At 39.3% G+C, this 15,868-nt stretch overlaps 1 protein-coding gene across 4 annotated transcripts in view; it reads left to right on the plus strand.

Annotated features, from left to right (window-relative positions):
• The window catches only part of TMCO1 (transmembrane and coiled-coil domains 1), a 59,051-nt gene extending 43,514 nt beyond the window's left edge, over positions 1-15,537 (plus strand). For all 4 annotated transcript variants that reach the window (XM_078078413.1, XM_078078410.1, XM_078078411.1 and 1 more), the window contains one exon: positions 10,820-15,537. In XM_078078413.1, coding sequence (XP_077934539.1) covers positions 10,820-10,970 — 151 coding nt within the window. In that variant the 3' untranslated portion in view covers positions 10,971-15,537. The remainder of the gene's footprint in view (positions 1-10,819) is intronic.
• The last annotated feature ends 331 nt before the right edge of the window (positions 15,538-15,868 follow it).

Genomic DNA, 15,868 nt, shown 5'->3' on the forward strand with positions numbered 1-15,868 from the left:
TCTTGTTGCTACTTTATTGGCTAAGTATCCTTGGGAATGTCAACCTCTTGGAGTCTCTCTGAGTCTCAGTTTTCACAAAGGTGAAAGGGGGTTGGTGGACAACCTCACCATGTTATGATAATCAGAAGACAGTGACACAGAATGTTAGCAGTTCTTAGGGTCACATTTTTTTAAAAGATCAATTAGTGCCCCCTCCTCTGGGGTATCAAAAACTAATGATGTACTGTATGGTGACTAACATAATAAAATAAAATAAAAAATAAATAAAATTAATATTTGTTCCCCAGCCCAAGATAGGATAAAGTTGCTTTTTATAGATTGAAACAGGGTGATACGTCGTTAACTGAAAATAAATCTAATTACCTTTTCTCATTTTATCTTTCTCCTTTTTTAAAATTCCGTAGTGCTTAGTGATTAAATGATTAAGCTGCCTTGACCTTCACACCACCAATTATTTCTTTTGTATGAATTTGCAGCAGCGGAAATGGTAGGTTTGCCAGCTTCCCGCAGGGGTGTTAAGTTAGTCCAGGGTAGTGACGGAATTCAAGAATAGAAGGAAATTTCCTTAATTCCCAAAATTAAAGTACTTGCTTTTTTTTTATTTTCTTCTTCTTATGAGTCAGTAATAGATTGTGTAAATGGTCATCTCCTCTATAAAAAGTGCTCTAAATCTCAGTAAAAACCCAAGTAAACTTACCTGGTAAACAGCTAAGGGGAAACTGGCTTATTCTTATGAATTTATAGAACTATAAAACCTATGAATGGAATTCTCTTTCTTTGAAAGCAAAAAGGATTAGTGGTTCTGAGGAAGAATGGAAGAGTTTTATTTTTTTTTCTTTTTTCACCCGTATCTTAACATATAACTTTATGTATGTATGACTGTATCTGAAAAAGTATCCGTGAGAATTTGTCATTGTCTCTTTGAACAGGTATATGTGCTCAGGAGAGTGATAAAAATAAATATTTTTTTTCACTCTTGGCTTGCTTAGGGCAAAGAATTTTGATGTGCCCTGTGTATGTATAAAAGCAGGTTCTAATTATGTCATGTCAGTATATTTAAAGCCATCAAAATGAGAAGATCAAATGCCTGCCATCTCCTGTTCCTCATCATTAACATATGTCACTTTATTTAAGACTTAGAGCTTAGTTCATTAATGTATAGCTCATCTACAAGCAGAGTGTTTTCATTTTTAGTATTTAAGTTCAAATCAGTTAGAGAATGCAGGTGGTTCAGAAAATGATAGCTTAACTAGTAAGTGAGAAGAACAGATTATTCGGCATTACCTTAACCTGATCTCTCTGTGAGTTGTTTCAGTGCATGAGTTCAAGGCTTTATTTAGAATATTGCCTGTCGTTGCTGAAGAGTGATTCGGGTCTTTGTACAATGCCAGGAATTCTTCTTTGATGCTGAGAGTCCAGGGTAATAAAGCAATGGTTTCTACCTTTGTGAAATTCATAATCTGTGTGGAAAGACAGACCCGTAAGTAATAGTAGAGTATGACTGATGCCCTTGGTATGTGTGTGCATGTACAAAATGGTATCAGAAAAAAAAAAAAACATGCTATGGAAGCAAAATGGCTAAGGGATGAAACTAAAATTTTATACAAAGGGGCCATTTTAGTTTTATCTTGTAGGATGAGTAGGGCTTTTCCAATCTTATCAGAGCATTTTTTTTTTTCAAGATTTTATTTATTTATTTGACACAGAGGGAGATAGTGAGAGAGAGAGAGCACAAGCGAGGGAGCGGCAGGCAGGCAGAGGGAGAGGGAGAAGCAGTCTCTCTGCTGAGCAAGGAGCCTGATGCGGAACTCGATCCCAGGACCCTGGGATCATGACCTGAGCCGAAGGCAGACAGACGCTTAACGACTGAGCCACCCAGGCGCCCCAGAGCATTTTTTTTTTTAAGATTTTTATTTATTTATTTGATAGAGCACAAGTAGGCAGAGCAGCAGACAGAGGGGCAGGCAGAGGGAGAGGAGAAGCAGGCTCCCCGCCGAGCAGAGAGCCTGATGCAGGGCTCGATCCCAGGACCCTGGGATCGTGACCTGAGCTGAAGGCAGACGCTTAACCGACTGAGCCACCCAGGCGCCCCTTATCAGAGCATTCTTGGCATCAGAAGTAGTATGAGTAAAAGCATGGAGGCTTGAAAGTGTGTAGTGAGTAGAAGACTTCTGAGTGCGGAATTGTTGGTGGAATGTAACAGGAGCTGAGCATGCCGCTGCTTAATGTTCGTCCCCCATAGTACAGCATCACATTATTCCTTTGTCTTTCACTCTCTCTTTCTAAGTGTTTCTTTCTTTCTTTTTTTTTTTTTTTTAAAGATTTTATTTATTTATTTGACAGAGAGACACAGCGAGAGAGGGAACACAAGCAGGGGGAGTGGGAGAGGGAGAAGCAGGCTTCCCGTGGAGCAGAGAGCCCGATGTGGGGCTCGATCCCAGGACCCTGGGATCATGACCTGAGCCGAAGGCAGACGCTTAACGACTGAGCCACCCAGGCGCCCCTCTAAGTGTTTCTTATAGTATAAGTCTGCTGGTGACGAATACTCTTGATCTTCATTTATCTGAAAGTATTTTTATTTTCTCTTTATTCTTAAAGGATATTTTCACTGGATATGGAATTCTGGGTTGATTGGGTTTTTCTCATTTGTTTGTTTTAATCCTTTCAACATTTTATTTTATTTATTTATTTATTTTTATTTATTTATTTGACAGAGAGAGACACAGAAAGAGAGGGAACACAAGCAGGGGGAGTGGGAGAGGGAGAAGCAGGCTTCCCACTGAGCAGGGACCCCGATGGAGGGCTCAATCCCAGGACCCCAGGATCATGACCTGAGCCAAAGGCAGACGCTTAACGACTGAGCCACCCAGGCGCCCCTCCTTTCAGGATTTTATTTTATTTATTTCTTTTTTTAAGATTTTACTTATTTATTTGACAAAGACAGAGAGAGCGAGAGCAGGAACACAAGCAGGGGGAGTGGGAGAAGGAGAAGCAGGCTTCCCACCAAGCAGGGAGCCCGATATGGGACTCGATCCCAGGACCCTGGGATCATAACCCGAGCCGAAGGCAGACGCTTAATGACTGATCCACCCAGGAGCCCTCCTTTCAGCATTTTAAAATGCCTTTCCACTATCTTCTGGCCTCCATTGTTTCTGATGAGAAGTCTTTCATATCTTTGTATCCCTATAGATAATGTGTCACTTTTCTCTGGCTGCTTTTAGATTTTTTTTTTTTTCTTTAAGTTTGGTTTTCAGCAGTTTGGCTGGATATGCCTAGGGTATTAAATTTTTTTTTAAATGCTGCTAGAGTTTTTTTCCTGCTGAGAGTTTTCCTTCTCTCTTCTTTTCTGATTCCAGTTTCTTACATGTCTGTCTTTTCAGTATGGTCTAAGAGGACCCTGAAGCTCTGTTCAATTTTTAAAAATCTTTTCCTCTCTGTTCTTTAGATAGGATAATTTCTGTTAATCTGTGTTTAGTTTACTGACTTCTCTGTCATCCCTCATCTGAGTTAACCTTAAGTGCACACAATGATTTTTAAATTTTGATATAATATTTTTTAGTTCCAGAATTTCCATTCTGTTCTTTTTTTGCTATCATTTTTCCTTGCTGAGATTTCCTATTTCTTAATTTATTATGAACATACTTTATGCCCTTTGGCATAGTTATTTAGCTGCTTTATTTTTTTTTAAGATTTTATTTATTTATTTGAGAGAGAGAGAGAGAGACAGCACTTGAGAGCAGAGGTGGGGAGGGGCAGAGGGTGAGGAAGAGAGAGGATCTCAAGCAGACTCTGCGCTGAGCATGGAGCCTGATGCGGGACTCGATCACATGACCCTGAGATGATGACCTGAGCGAAACCAAGAGTTGGACACTTAACCAACTGAGCCACCCAGGTGCCCCTATTTAGCTGCCTTAAAATACAAACCTTATCTACTGATTGCAACATTTGGATAATCTGAAGATTGGACTCTGTTGCCTGCTTTCTTAAGTATGGGTCAAGTTTCTTGTTTGTTGGTATATCTAATTATTTTGGATTGTATCTTGGACATTGTTATGATAGGTGTCTGTTATTCTTTGGAAGAGTGCTCAGTTTTTTAGTTAAGCAGGAAGTTAACTGGGCACTCAAACTCTATACTCTGTCTCCTTTCTTGTAGGCAGTACCTGAAATCTCAGTTATTTTAGTCTCAGCTGGGCTACTTGAAAGCTGTCTCACACTTGCATAGTTTAAGAGATTTGGGCAGAGTTTAAATGTAGTTGTGAACTTCTCCTCTGTTAACTGTTTTCCAAGAGTTTCTCACTCAGTTTTAAGCTGCTGTGGTCACCCAAATCCCTGTCTTTGGTTTTTCAAACCAGTGAGACTTAAGTTTCATTCTGAGTTTTAGATACCCCACTCTGTACCAGCCGCATCCTACCATTCGTTATAGGATTAAAAATACATTACATACGTGAGTACATATATAATATACAAACATACATCTTGTCTTCCTGCGCTAAACTACAATTCAGAACATTCTCCTTGACTGATCCTCAGATAAAGGGCTAAACGGGATCTAAGGGAAGTTTTACTGGAAAGATGGTTAGGAGAGAGACAGAGATTTGGATTGTCACTTGATCACCTGACATACCCCCACCCCTCAAAAAAAAGACCTTTATTATAAGCAAGGCCTTTAGACAACCTAGGACAGAAAAGTTCATCAGCATTACAAAGGAAGTGGCATTACTCTAGTGCAGATTTGATGTGCTCATGTTCCTTTCAGAATTTTGATTTCCACTTTGCAAGATGTGTGTTGAAATCTGCAATATAATTTGTTAGAACATAGTCACATTCTAGAATGCTAGAGCCACAGGGACTTTGGCTTCTTTTTTTTTTTTTTTTTTTTTTTTTAAAGATTTTATTTATTTATTTGACAGAGAGACACAGCGAGAGCAGGAACACAAGCAGGGAGAGTGGGAGAGGGAGAAGCAGGCTTCCCGCAGAGCAGGGAGCCCGATGTGGGGCTCGATCCCAGGACCCTGGGATCATGACCTGAGCCGAAGGCAGACGCTTAACGACTGAGCCACCCAGGCGCCCATGGGACTTTGGCTTCTTGAAGGTGCTTGATGGGAAGCTTGAAGGGCCCAGCAGGAGGCCTCAGGTCCCTAACAGTATTTTATCTGTTTTCTGTAGAGGGTTTTTTCATGAGATTTTGTTTAAAGAAAGGATTCTGTGGCCTAAAGGGTTGAAAGTGATTGATCTAGTGATCCCTCTTCTTTCCAGGGGGTTGGGAAACTGAGATTCGGTAAGGTGAGAAGACTTTGCCTTATTGCTGCTTTGCCTGGTTTGCCTGTACTGGGACTCAAGTCTACTGATTGCTGACCCAGTAGTGTTTTGGGTACCCCAGTGTACTGCCATTGTTCTCAGTAAATATTTCATCTCTACATCATTCTCTAAAACATCTAATTTAGATAGAATGTGAAAACTCTAGGGTTGTTGGGTGGGGCCATCTGAGGTGATCGGATTTCCATACAGCTTTATGGATCTAGTAAAGATTATGTTATGGGAACTTGATGAGAAATTGTAATCAATAGGAAGTGAAGGCTGGTTATTTGATGCCAGAGAAACTAACAAAGAATAAACTAAGGCTTGCCATGGCTGAGTTATTTTAGTTAAATGACTAAGGAATAACATTTAGCAGAATGTGTTTATGGCTAGTGACCTGGGTCTTCCCAAAATATCCAGTTAGCAACCAACAACTTCCTTTTCTTGATCACCGGTTCTTATCCTTTGCAAAGAGGAAGGAACGCAAATCCTGTAATGGTATTTTTCTGGGTTTCCTGCCAATTGAAGGCATGATTATGGGAAAATGTTTTTCCTTTGTTTTTCCCTTCTAACATACACTCCTTAGTTGTTACCCTATTACACAAGACAGAACAGAAATTCAAAATAATTGTTTTATATTTTTCTATAACCTTACCAAATCTTACTGTATTTTGCATGTATATTAAGTATTCTTCCATATCATCTTTATAATATATTAAAGCTTTTGTCTTGGGGTGCCTGGGTGGCTTAGTCATTAGGCGTCTGCCTTCAGCTCAGGTTGTGATCCCAGGAGCCTGGGATCCAGCCCCACATCGGGCTCCCTGCTCCATGGGAAGCCTGCTTCTCCCTCTCCCTCTATGCCCTTGTGTTCCCTCTCTCGCTGTCTCTCTGTCAAATAAATCAATAAAATCTTAAAAAAAAAAAAAAGCTTTTGTCTTTTAGCGAAATGCATATCTCTAAGCTAAATCTTACTAAGAAGCCCTGAAAAATTGGAGGAGAATTAAGAGATTATAGGAAAGCAGTCAGGTCAAGTTTAATGGATAAGGTTGTTGAAAGACATAATGGAGATAATGTATACAAAAGTATCTGCTACAGTGTCATGCTCAGTAAGAATTTATTGAATCACTCTGACAGTTGACTCTTTTCCTCATCTGCATGTAAGGGTAACAAGCCTGCCTCACTGAGCTGTTGTGAGGATTGAATGAGAACATTCATGTGAAGTACTTAGAACAATGCCTAGCCCTTTGAGATAGCACCCATAGAAATATTCACCTTTATTTTAAATTATCCTGTTTAGGGGTATCTGGGTGGCTCAGTTGGTTAAGCATCTGCCTTTAGCTCAGGTCATGATCCCAGGGTCCTGGGATCGAGCTCTGTGGCAGACTCCATGCTCAGTGGAGAGTCTCCTCCCTCTCCCTCTGCTACCTGCCCTGCTCGTGCTTGCTCGCTCGCTCTCAAATAAATAAAATCTTTAAAAAAATTTTTAAAAATAGGGATGCCTGGGTGGCTCAGTCAGTTGAACATCTGCTTTCGGCTTGGGTCATGATCCCAAGGTCCTGGATTGAGCCCCGCATCGGGCTCCTTGCTCAGCGGGGAGTCTGCTTCTCCCTCTGTCTGCCACTCCCCCTGCTTGTACTCTCTCTCTCTCTGACAAATAAATAAAATCTTAAAAAAAAATTTTTTTTAATAAATTATCTTGTTTAGCAATATTTCAAAAAGTTGGTGACAAGGAATGAGAAAAGGATATATAAACTGTTATTTTTTATATATCTTTACAGTTTTTATTTTTTATTTTTATTTTTTTATTTTTAAGATTTTATTTATTTATTTGACAGAGAGACTCAGCGAGAGAGGGAACACAAGCAGGGGGAGTGGGAGAGGGAGAAGCAGGCTTCCCTCGGAGCAGGAAGCCCGATGCGGGGCTCAATCCCAGGACCCTGGGACCATGACCTGAGCCGAAGGCAGACGCTTAATGACTGAGCTACCCAGGCGCCCTCTTTAGTTTTTATATGCATTTTGTATAGACTATTTTTTAGAGCAATTTTAGGTTCCCTACAAAATTGAGCAGAAGGTACAGAGATTTCCCATCTTGTCCCTGCCACCTCATGTGTGCAGTCTCCCCAACCACAACCCCCAGCACCAGAGCGCTGCATTTGTTCTAGTCAGTGAACTTACAGTGACGCTTCTTTGTCACCCAGAGCCCATAATTTATTTTAGGGTTCACTCTGGGTGTTGTACATTTTGTGGGTTTGAATTTATATGCATTTATTTATTTTTTTAAAAGATTTTATTTAAGAGAGAGAGAGAGCATGAGCAGGGGGAGGCGGGGCAGAGGAAGAAGCAAGCTCTCCACTGAGCAGAGAGTCCGATGCGGGGCTCGATCCCAGGACCCCAAGGTCATGACCTGAACCAAAGGCAGACGCTTCATTGACTGAGCCACTCAGGCACCCCTGCATTTATTTACTTAATGATGTAACATACTCATGTGCTCATACGTAATCTTCATAACAGAATGTTTTTATAGGCCAGGACTGCTACAAGATCTTTTTTATTACTAAGATAATGATCTCTTAGAGAGTGGTTTAAGAGAGGAAAGCTGTACTTTGAGTTGTATGTCAGTTCACGTCCTGACTTGTAACCTCTCTGTCTCAACTTTCTCATCTCCAAAGCAAGGATAACTGAGGACTGGCATCTAGTCCTTAGAACTATTTGTAAACTTTAAGGTGCATAGAAATGTTGGATGGTATTACTACTGTGGAGAGAGAATGGTGACCTCTTCTTTTTTACCCATCTTTTTTGCATCTTGAGAGCATCAGTTAGCTCCTACACCAAAAAGACTTCATGGACAGGGAAGCAGAGAAAATCTTATCTAAGAAAACCATCAAAAGCCCTGGGTTCATTTGTGAAACTATAGGAATTTAAACAGATTGTTTAGAATTTCACTAAAGGATAAGATTGCATGTAGTACATAGAAAGCATTTATAGTAAAATACAAATACTTGAGTAATGTAACATTGATAAACTTAGTGTTCCCAAAGGAAGCCTGTGACAAGAGCCACAGGAGAACAAAGTATAGAGTGCCTGGATTTCCATGAACTTCAGCCTTGCCAATAAAGTGTGTCCATTTTAACATTTTTGTTGCTGTTTGAGCTCTTCCCCATCTAGAGCAGTGGACTTGTGTCCAGTAGTCATTTAGATGCTTTTATTTCATAAATAGGATGTCGGGGCACCTGGGTGGCTCAGTCGTTAAGCGTCTGCCTTCGGCTCAGGTCATGATCCCAGGGTCCTGGGATCAAGCCCTACATTGGGCTCCCTGCTCTGCGGGAAGCCTGCTTCTCCCTCTCCCACTCCCCCTGCTTGTGTTCCCTCTCTCGCTGTGTCTCTCTCTGTCAAATAAATAAATAAAATCTTTAAAAAAAAAAAAAAGACGTCAGCAGTCTACCCTTCAAAATACTTCCTATTTTCCTTTGAGTTGTTTCTTTAAATTACAGTAAACCTGTAATTTAAAGGGCATCAGAGGTTTTACACTAGTCTTTATTTCTAAAATGGTAAGGACTCACTTAATTGGCCCCTGTCTCTACAGAATAACTGGTCAAGGATGTCTAGTATATTTTGTCTAGACTGTATTATTGTGTTTGTTAACTAGACAAATGTGTTTATCCATAGCTAATTCTGTAATGTCTTATTCTTTCAAATTTTATCTTAAAGTCATTTCCCACAGTGCTTTGCTTAATGCTGGATATATTGTAGGTGGTCAGTAAAGACTTACTGATTAAATAAAAGAAATGGGAAATTAGTGACATTATATCATTTGGTCTTATTGTTTTGTACACCTTTTTAGAAGTAGGCATGAAGGAGTTATTTTTATTATAAAAGTAATACATTCTCCAGCTTTACTAAGGAGAAGCAGCCTGATCTAATGATTGATTTCTTTTTTTTTCTTAGCTTCCTCCCAGATTTCTTTTTAAAGTAAAGCACAAGGGGGTTGGGGGGATGGGGTAACTGGGTGATGGACATTGGGGAGGGTATGTGTTGTAATGAGCACTGGGTATTATATAAGACTGAGGAATCACAGACCTGTATCCCTGAAACAAATAATACATTATATGTTAATTAAAAAAAAAAAAGAAAGCACAAGCTGCAGTGTTGTGTGTGAGTGGATGGATAAATGAATGAATGAAGTTTTTGTGATAAATATAATTTGAATGAGTTCTTAAAGTTGTGTCTTCATTTTTATATATTCTGTTATATTCTGACAGTGTGCTATGTCAGAAATATAAACACTCAAATCTGTAGCAGTCCTCATTCCCAATGATGAAGGACTGAGGGATTGTATACACTTCAGAGAAGGCTGGATATGGGTATTGTCATGGTGCATTATGTACCGTGGGTGCTCAGTAACTGCTGAGTGAATGTGCGCTTGCTCACCTGCCTGCCAACGGGGTAGAGTGTGTTCTGAAGACCAGAACTTTAACATAGGAAGTACTGTGTAAGAGCATCCATCCGATTATGAATCAAAACACATGGGTTTTAATTCTAACTTTGCTCTTCATTTAACTTTATAATTTTGGACAAACCATCACACTTTTCCGGGTTTTCATTGGAATTCCTCAAATACAAAATGAATTGAGCAAGAGAAAGTAGATAATCTTTAAAGTTTTCCGCTCTTATCAATGCTGTACAAAATCTTAACACCTGACCTTTAACTGAAGCTCTCCACATTCACAAACCCTCTCACTTCCCTCTTTAAAAAGGCATAGCATTTAATCCCCGCATCACACTCTCCATTCATGGTTTGCTCTGTGCTATGCCCACACCTGTCTGTTCCTACCAGGTGAGTCATTGCTTTTCAAGAGCCTGTATCTATCCTAAAACTGTTTATGCTGGTTTTACTTGTTGTTGTATTTATGTAATTTAATGTTACAGTAAGTAAGAAAATATGAATATAAAAAGTGATTTTTATGAGAACTACTTTAATGAAGGTGAATTTTTGAAAAAACTGCTGAATTGGATATAATGAGACAAGTGAAAAGGTGAGGGGAGGTGCTAGAAATCTAGGAGGATTCTGGACTCAGATTGCTTTGCAGGAACCTAAGATCCCTTACCACTCTGAAAAAACTGAAACTGAGTATTTCAGTTTCGGCTTTAGATGGTGCAGTAATGACTAAATTCAGCTGATGATCCATATTGAGAGAAAAGGCCTTGCTCTAAGAAACAGCTAATGAATATACTTTATATGCTTCGAGTTGAAATAAAAGATTACCTCTTTTAATGATTCTCCACTTGAAAAAATCAGCTTCTTTTGGTTGTGGACCAAGGTCGCATTAGGTGAGAGGGCTTTTACTGTCTTATGACCTCCATTGTGTTGTAGCCTTTTAAAAAATAACATGGTAGTAATTGTCCTATTTTAGGTCATAATGGTACTTTTAATTTATATGCCCTCTCTTCATATGGGATCTATATAAATACTCTTCTGTCTATCTCATATTAAAACCCAGTTTTAATTCTGTTTTCTTCACAGAACATCCAGAAGATTCTTGGTCTTGCCCCTTCACGAGCTGCCACCAAGCAGGCAGGTGGATTTCTTGGTCCTCCACCTCCTTCTGGGAAGTTCTCTTGAAATCAAGAAGAACCCTGTAATTCCTGTCATTCTTTTTAAACATTCAAATTAGACTGGCAACTATTTTGTAGCAAGAGCCATAGACAACCTTAGCACTTGGGCCACTTTCTAGTGCTGAGTTATTTCTAGCCTTTTTGGGTATGATTCAAATGAGAATGGCACCCAGCAAACATGATAGTACTTTCAGTCACAGATTAATTTTTAGAAAAATAAGTTTGTTGGTTAGATAAGTTCAGGCATTGTTTATGTAATGAGAAGCAAATAGCATCTTTCTTGTTTGGCCTACATGGATATTTTCTGTGGGCCTGACTCTCAAGTCTGTGCTGTGTGCCGTGTACCATGGAAGTTGGCTCTCCATGAGCATTTAGAGATCTGGAAGAAAAATTTAGTTTGTGATATCCTAATTGGAACTATTTGTTGTACATTGTTTCCAAGCCAAATATATGACCCAGGATCAATAAAGACGCCAAAATTTTAGCTATTTCATCTACAAGGTGAGATCTGTTTTGTACCATATTCCTAGATACATGTTTTTTTTTTTTTAAAGATTTTATTTATTTATTTGAGAGAGAGAATGAGAGACAGAGAGCACGAGAGGGAGGAGGGTCAGAGGGAGAAGCAGACTCCCTGCCGAACAGGGAGCCCGATGCGGGACTCGATCCCGGGACTCCAGGATCATGACCCGAGCCGAAGGCAGCCGCTTAACCAACTGAGCCACCCAGGCGCCCCCTAGATACATGTTTTTAGTAATCTGAACATAAACATTGGCCAGGAAGGGCTAAACTCAAAGTTTTAAATGTACTATTTTATCATACTTGCCGTATAAGCTCAAAATATAGAGTTGTCCTATTATAAGAAGTGGAAAGCATGAGAGGAAAGGAGAGAAGTAACTCATGGGAGTATAAAAATGAGGGCTTGGCATCCCTTTAAACCCTTGGGTGACTTACGGGATTCTGGGCAAGGCACTCTTAGTCCTCCCCTGGAGGCAAGGTTATAGTTAGAAGTAGGAAGTCTTGCAGAGCTTCCTTTTGGTCACAGTGGCCTTTAGTTCCTGCCGTGTTCCTTTGTAAAGGATGAGAGGATGCTTTTATCATGAACTTCCCCTGCCTAATCCCTGAAATTGGAAATCTTGTATGAAGTGGTTACTCTGGTAACAAATACATACATTGATCAGTAGTCTCCTTAGATGCATGTGTTCTTCCAATGAGAGAAGACATGTTATTTGCAAAGTAACAACTGTGAAACTGATAGCAAACTTCTCAATGGCATAAAGTCCAGAACACAGTGGGATAATATCTTCAAAGCTGAGGAAAATAATTATCAGCCTAGAATTTTATGTATGGCTAAACCATAAGATTGGGGGCAAAACTGGGAGGCAGTATTTTCAGAGCTACAAAATCCAAGATAATTATGAACTTTTAAGGTTATATTTCCGGGGCACCTAGCTCGCTCAGTCGGTAGAGCATGCAACTCTTGATCTCGAGGACATGAGTTCAAGCCCCATGTTGGGCATAGAGCTTTCATATTAAAAAAAGAAAATAAAAAAGAAATATATATATATATATTTCCAGGACAGAAAAGAATACCAGGAGGAAGGTGTAGGATATAAGAAACAATGGTCAACACAGATATTTATAAAATATATGGATAAATTTAAGTGTTTTATGGATTATCTAGTTAAGAATTGTTTCAAGAAAACCCCGTAAGGTAACTACTGTTCTTACCCTCATTTAACAGATGAAGAAACTGAGGCAGGAGAGGTTAAGTAACTTGCTCACCATCACTTAGCTAGTGAGTGGCAGAGTTAGGATTTGGAGCGAAGCCACCTAAAGTTATATAGTCCGGGCTCTCCTGTCCCTCCCCATAGGCGTGCAGTGATTCTCTTCCCTCGGCTCTTATTTCTTCAGCTAGAGTACATGAGACATGAATTGGGGGCAGGGGGTGCTTGGTGGTTCTTGTTTCCTTAAAGCTATCACATGAGTGGGAGCACAGCAGAAGCTCAACAAAAGTAGATGAAATGGAACAGAAATCTTTATTTCTAGGTCACTTTGATCAGAAAGGATGCCTGATAATGGATGGCAATGATTTCTAACGGTCTTTTCCCCACGTCATTGACTGTTCCAGGCAAAATAATAGTGAAAAGAATGATCATGACAAAAATGATGATCATGATAACAGTGATGACAAAAATGACAGAATCTCTAAAATAAAGCAGAAAAGAGAAGGAACCACACTGAAAATTCTGCCAATGCCTTTGTAAAGTGAGAATATATAATCCATCCTACCACCTACCTCCTTAGGTTTTGGTGAGAGTGCTTTCTAATTAAATTTCTTATGGACCAGGTTTTCATAAAGTGTATTTCAATAGAAGAGGGTGAATAAGAGGGAGAGTAAAAAGGAAGGAGAGTAACATCTATTCACCCTATTTCTAAAACAGCACAATAGGTGTATTACAGAAGAGTAAAGCTACCCCATCACGAGAATGTAAATTAAAGGATGTATTAAGGCCTATGCAACCTCACAATTAGTTTTTTTTAATTACTTGCCCTGAACAGTTTTCAAGACTAGTCATTTGGATGATGACCTTTCAAGCCAGACGAGCCTCTGAACATCTCTTAAAATGTATGACTTGGCTACTGGACCTATGTAAAGGATAGTTGTCCCTTTTCTAGTTTAAGGGAAAAAAATCAAGCATTTTTAATGCCATGTATTAGCCTACTCAGGTTGCAGTCATAATATGCTAAAGCAGTAAACTTTCAAAAAAAATGCAGGTAAACCTGAATTTATTAACAGATAGCGTTCCAAAATCTAGGTCAGTTTGGAAATTGGAAAGCAAATGGGTGTAGGTACTCATATGCCCTTGAGCAGACTGTGGTCCCTCTTCTCCCATGTAAATCATCCTCCAGTGGGGTCAGGGACATACAATGACATCAGTGGATTGATGAGCATACAGAATTCCCTTACATCCAAATCAAAATCATTTTGCCGCACACTAGTATGTAGTAGGGTTTTTTTCAGTATACTTTCTTTTTTTGCATTAATTCTGCTTAAGTTATAGTCTTTTAATTTACTTTTACCCTTGAGTTTTTAAACTTTTTAGAATGGAAAAAAGTCTCAAAAACAAAAGTCTTAAAAAGTATAAAGAACACTGAGATACCCATTATTCAACAATTACTAACTCATGGCCAATCTCATGTCTACCCCTGCCTGCCTCCTGTAGTATTTTGAAGCAAATCCTAGGCATCCCATCTTTTATGCATAAATATTTCAATGCTTTTAAATATGTGTGTATGTGTACATATAATCTTAACATCATTTATGTACCTAAAAAATTGATAATTCCTTGATACCATAAATTATCTAAAGATGTCAAAATTTGTTGCAATCTTTTTTGAATGAAGAGCCAGATAAGATAACTGTATTGCAGTTGGCTGATAAGCATTGTAAATTTCTTCCAGTCTGTTGTAGCAGTTTTCAAACAAGAGTGCATCAGAATCCCCTACAAGGCTTTTTAAAACAGTTTCTGATTCTAAGTCTGGGGTGGAGCTTGAGAATTTGCACTTCTAACAAGTGCACGGTGTTGCTAATGCTGTAGGGTTTGGAGCCCACTCACATTTTAGCTCCCCACTGTCTCTGTCATTTTCCCCCTTGCAATTTATTTATTGAAGAAACTGAGCTGTTTACCCTGTAGAGTTTCCCTCAGTTTGGGTTTTACTGATCGCATGCCTGTTTATTCTTGCCGGCACTTGTCGACGGGAAGAGAATACCATGTGTGGACGCCGCTGGGTTCAGGTCCTCACCACTGTCCCGAGTTCCCCTGCGGCAGCCTCCCAGGCTGTCTCCCTTAGTCTGGCCCGTTGTCCATCCTGTCATGGCAATGTCTTTCTATAATATAAGTCTAATTGTGTTGCTTCTCCAAGGAAATTTGTCCAGTGGCTCCCGGGAGCCTCTAAGTAAACTATTTGGCACGGGAAACCATCCCAGTCTGGATCTCTAGCCCCCACTCACACCCTGATAAACCTAGGCTCCAGTCAAGCAGAATTTATTTTAAGAATACTTCATTTTTCACAGTCTTTTTGGACTTTATTACCCTTGTTTTCTCTGCCTAGAATGTTCTCCCGCTTACTTGTCTGATTCCTCCTATTCCCTTCTAGACTCTGCTCAAGCATCATCTCCTCCTAAGTTTTCTTTGACCTTTAGACAGCCGGTTCTTTCTCCTCTCTGTATCTCTGTTTGTGTTTTTCATATATGAATCACTTATTAAAAATGGCCAAGTGTCGTAACTTTCTAAGTCTCAACTGCCTCATCTGGAAAATGGGGTTAATATACTCCAGTCAGAGCTCCCTGATCCAACCTTCTCTTATCCAAGTCTTCCCCTGCATCCTCTCCATTCTCTCTGCAAAGCACACTGACTGATGCGCACAGCACATCGAATGCTCTTAGCCATGCTTATGCACTTCAGCTCCCACCTGTGAATTGTGGAACGTTATTTGTTTTGTTAATTTTAATTACATAAATTGACAAAATATTAGGCGAATTAATATGAATGCAAAAAGAATTGTATCTATGAAAACTGAATGGTTTGGAATGACTCAATAAAAGCAAGTTGCTGAACATAATTGTTTTGACTTATTTGTGGGTGAAAGAAGAGAGACTGAAAAAAGTAATAATTTAGAAAGATTCAGCCCTTCTATCCTTTCTCAGTGTTTCAGTTCACAGTTCCACCTTAAGGAAGCAAAAACTGGAAATCAGAGGTGATACATTTTGGTTTTAAAACATTTTATCTTTGGAAAGCATCCACCATAAAACATGGGATTTTTATCATTACAAGTTCTGTTTAAATTCTTCCAATTTTTAAAAATTTTGAGTTGCATATGTTTGGTTCTTTCATATTACTGCTAAAAAGTATGCATGGAAAACAAAATAAATATAATAATTCTTTGGAATAAA

The sequence above is a fragment of the Halichoerus grypus genome, chromosome 7, assembly GCF_964656455.1.
Source record: "Halichoerus grypus chromosome 7, mHalGry1.hap1.1, whole genome shotgun sequence".
In the NCBI taxonomy this organism is placed as follows: Eukaryota; Metazoa; Chordata; class Mammalia; order Carnivora; family Phocidae; genus Halichoerus; species Halichoerus grypus.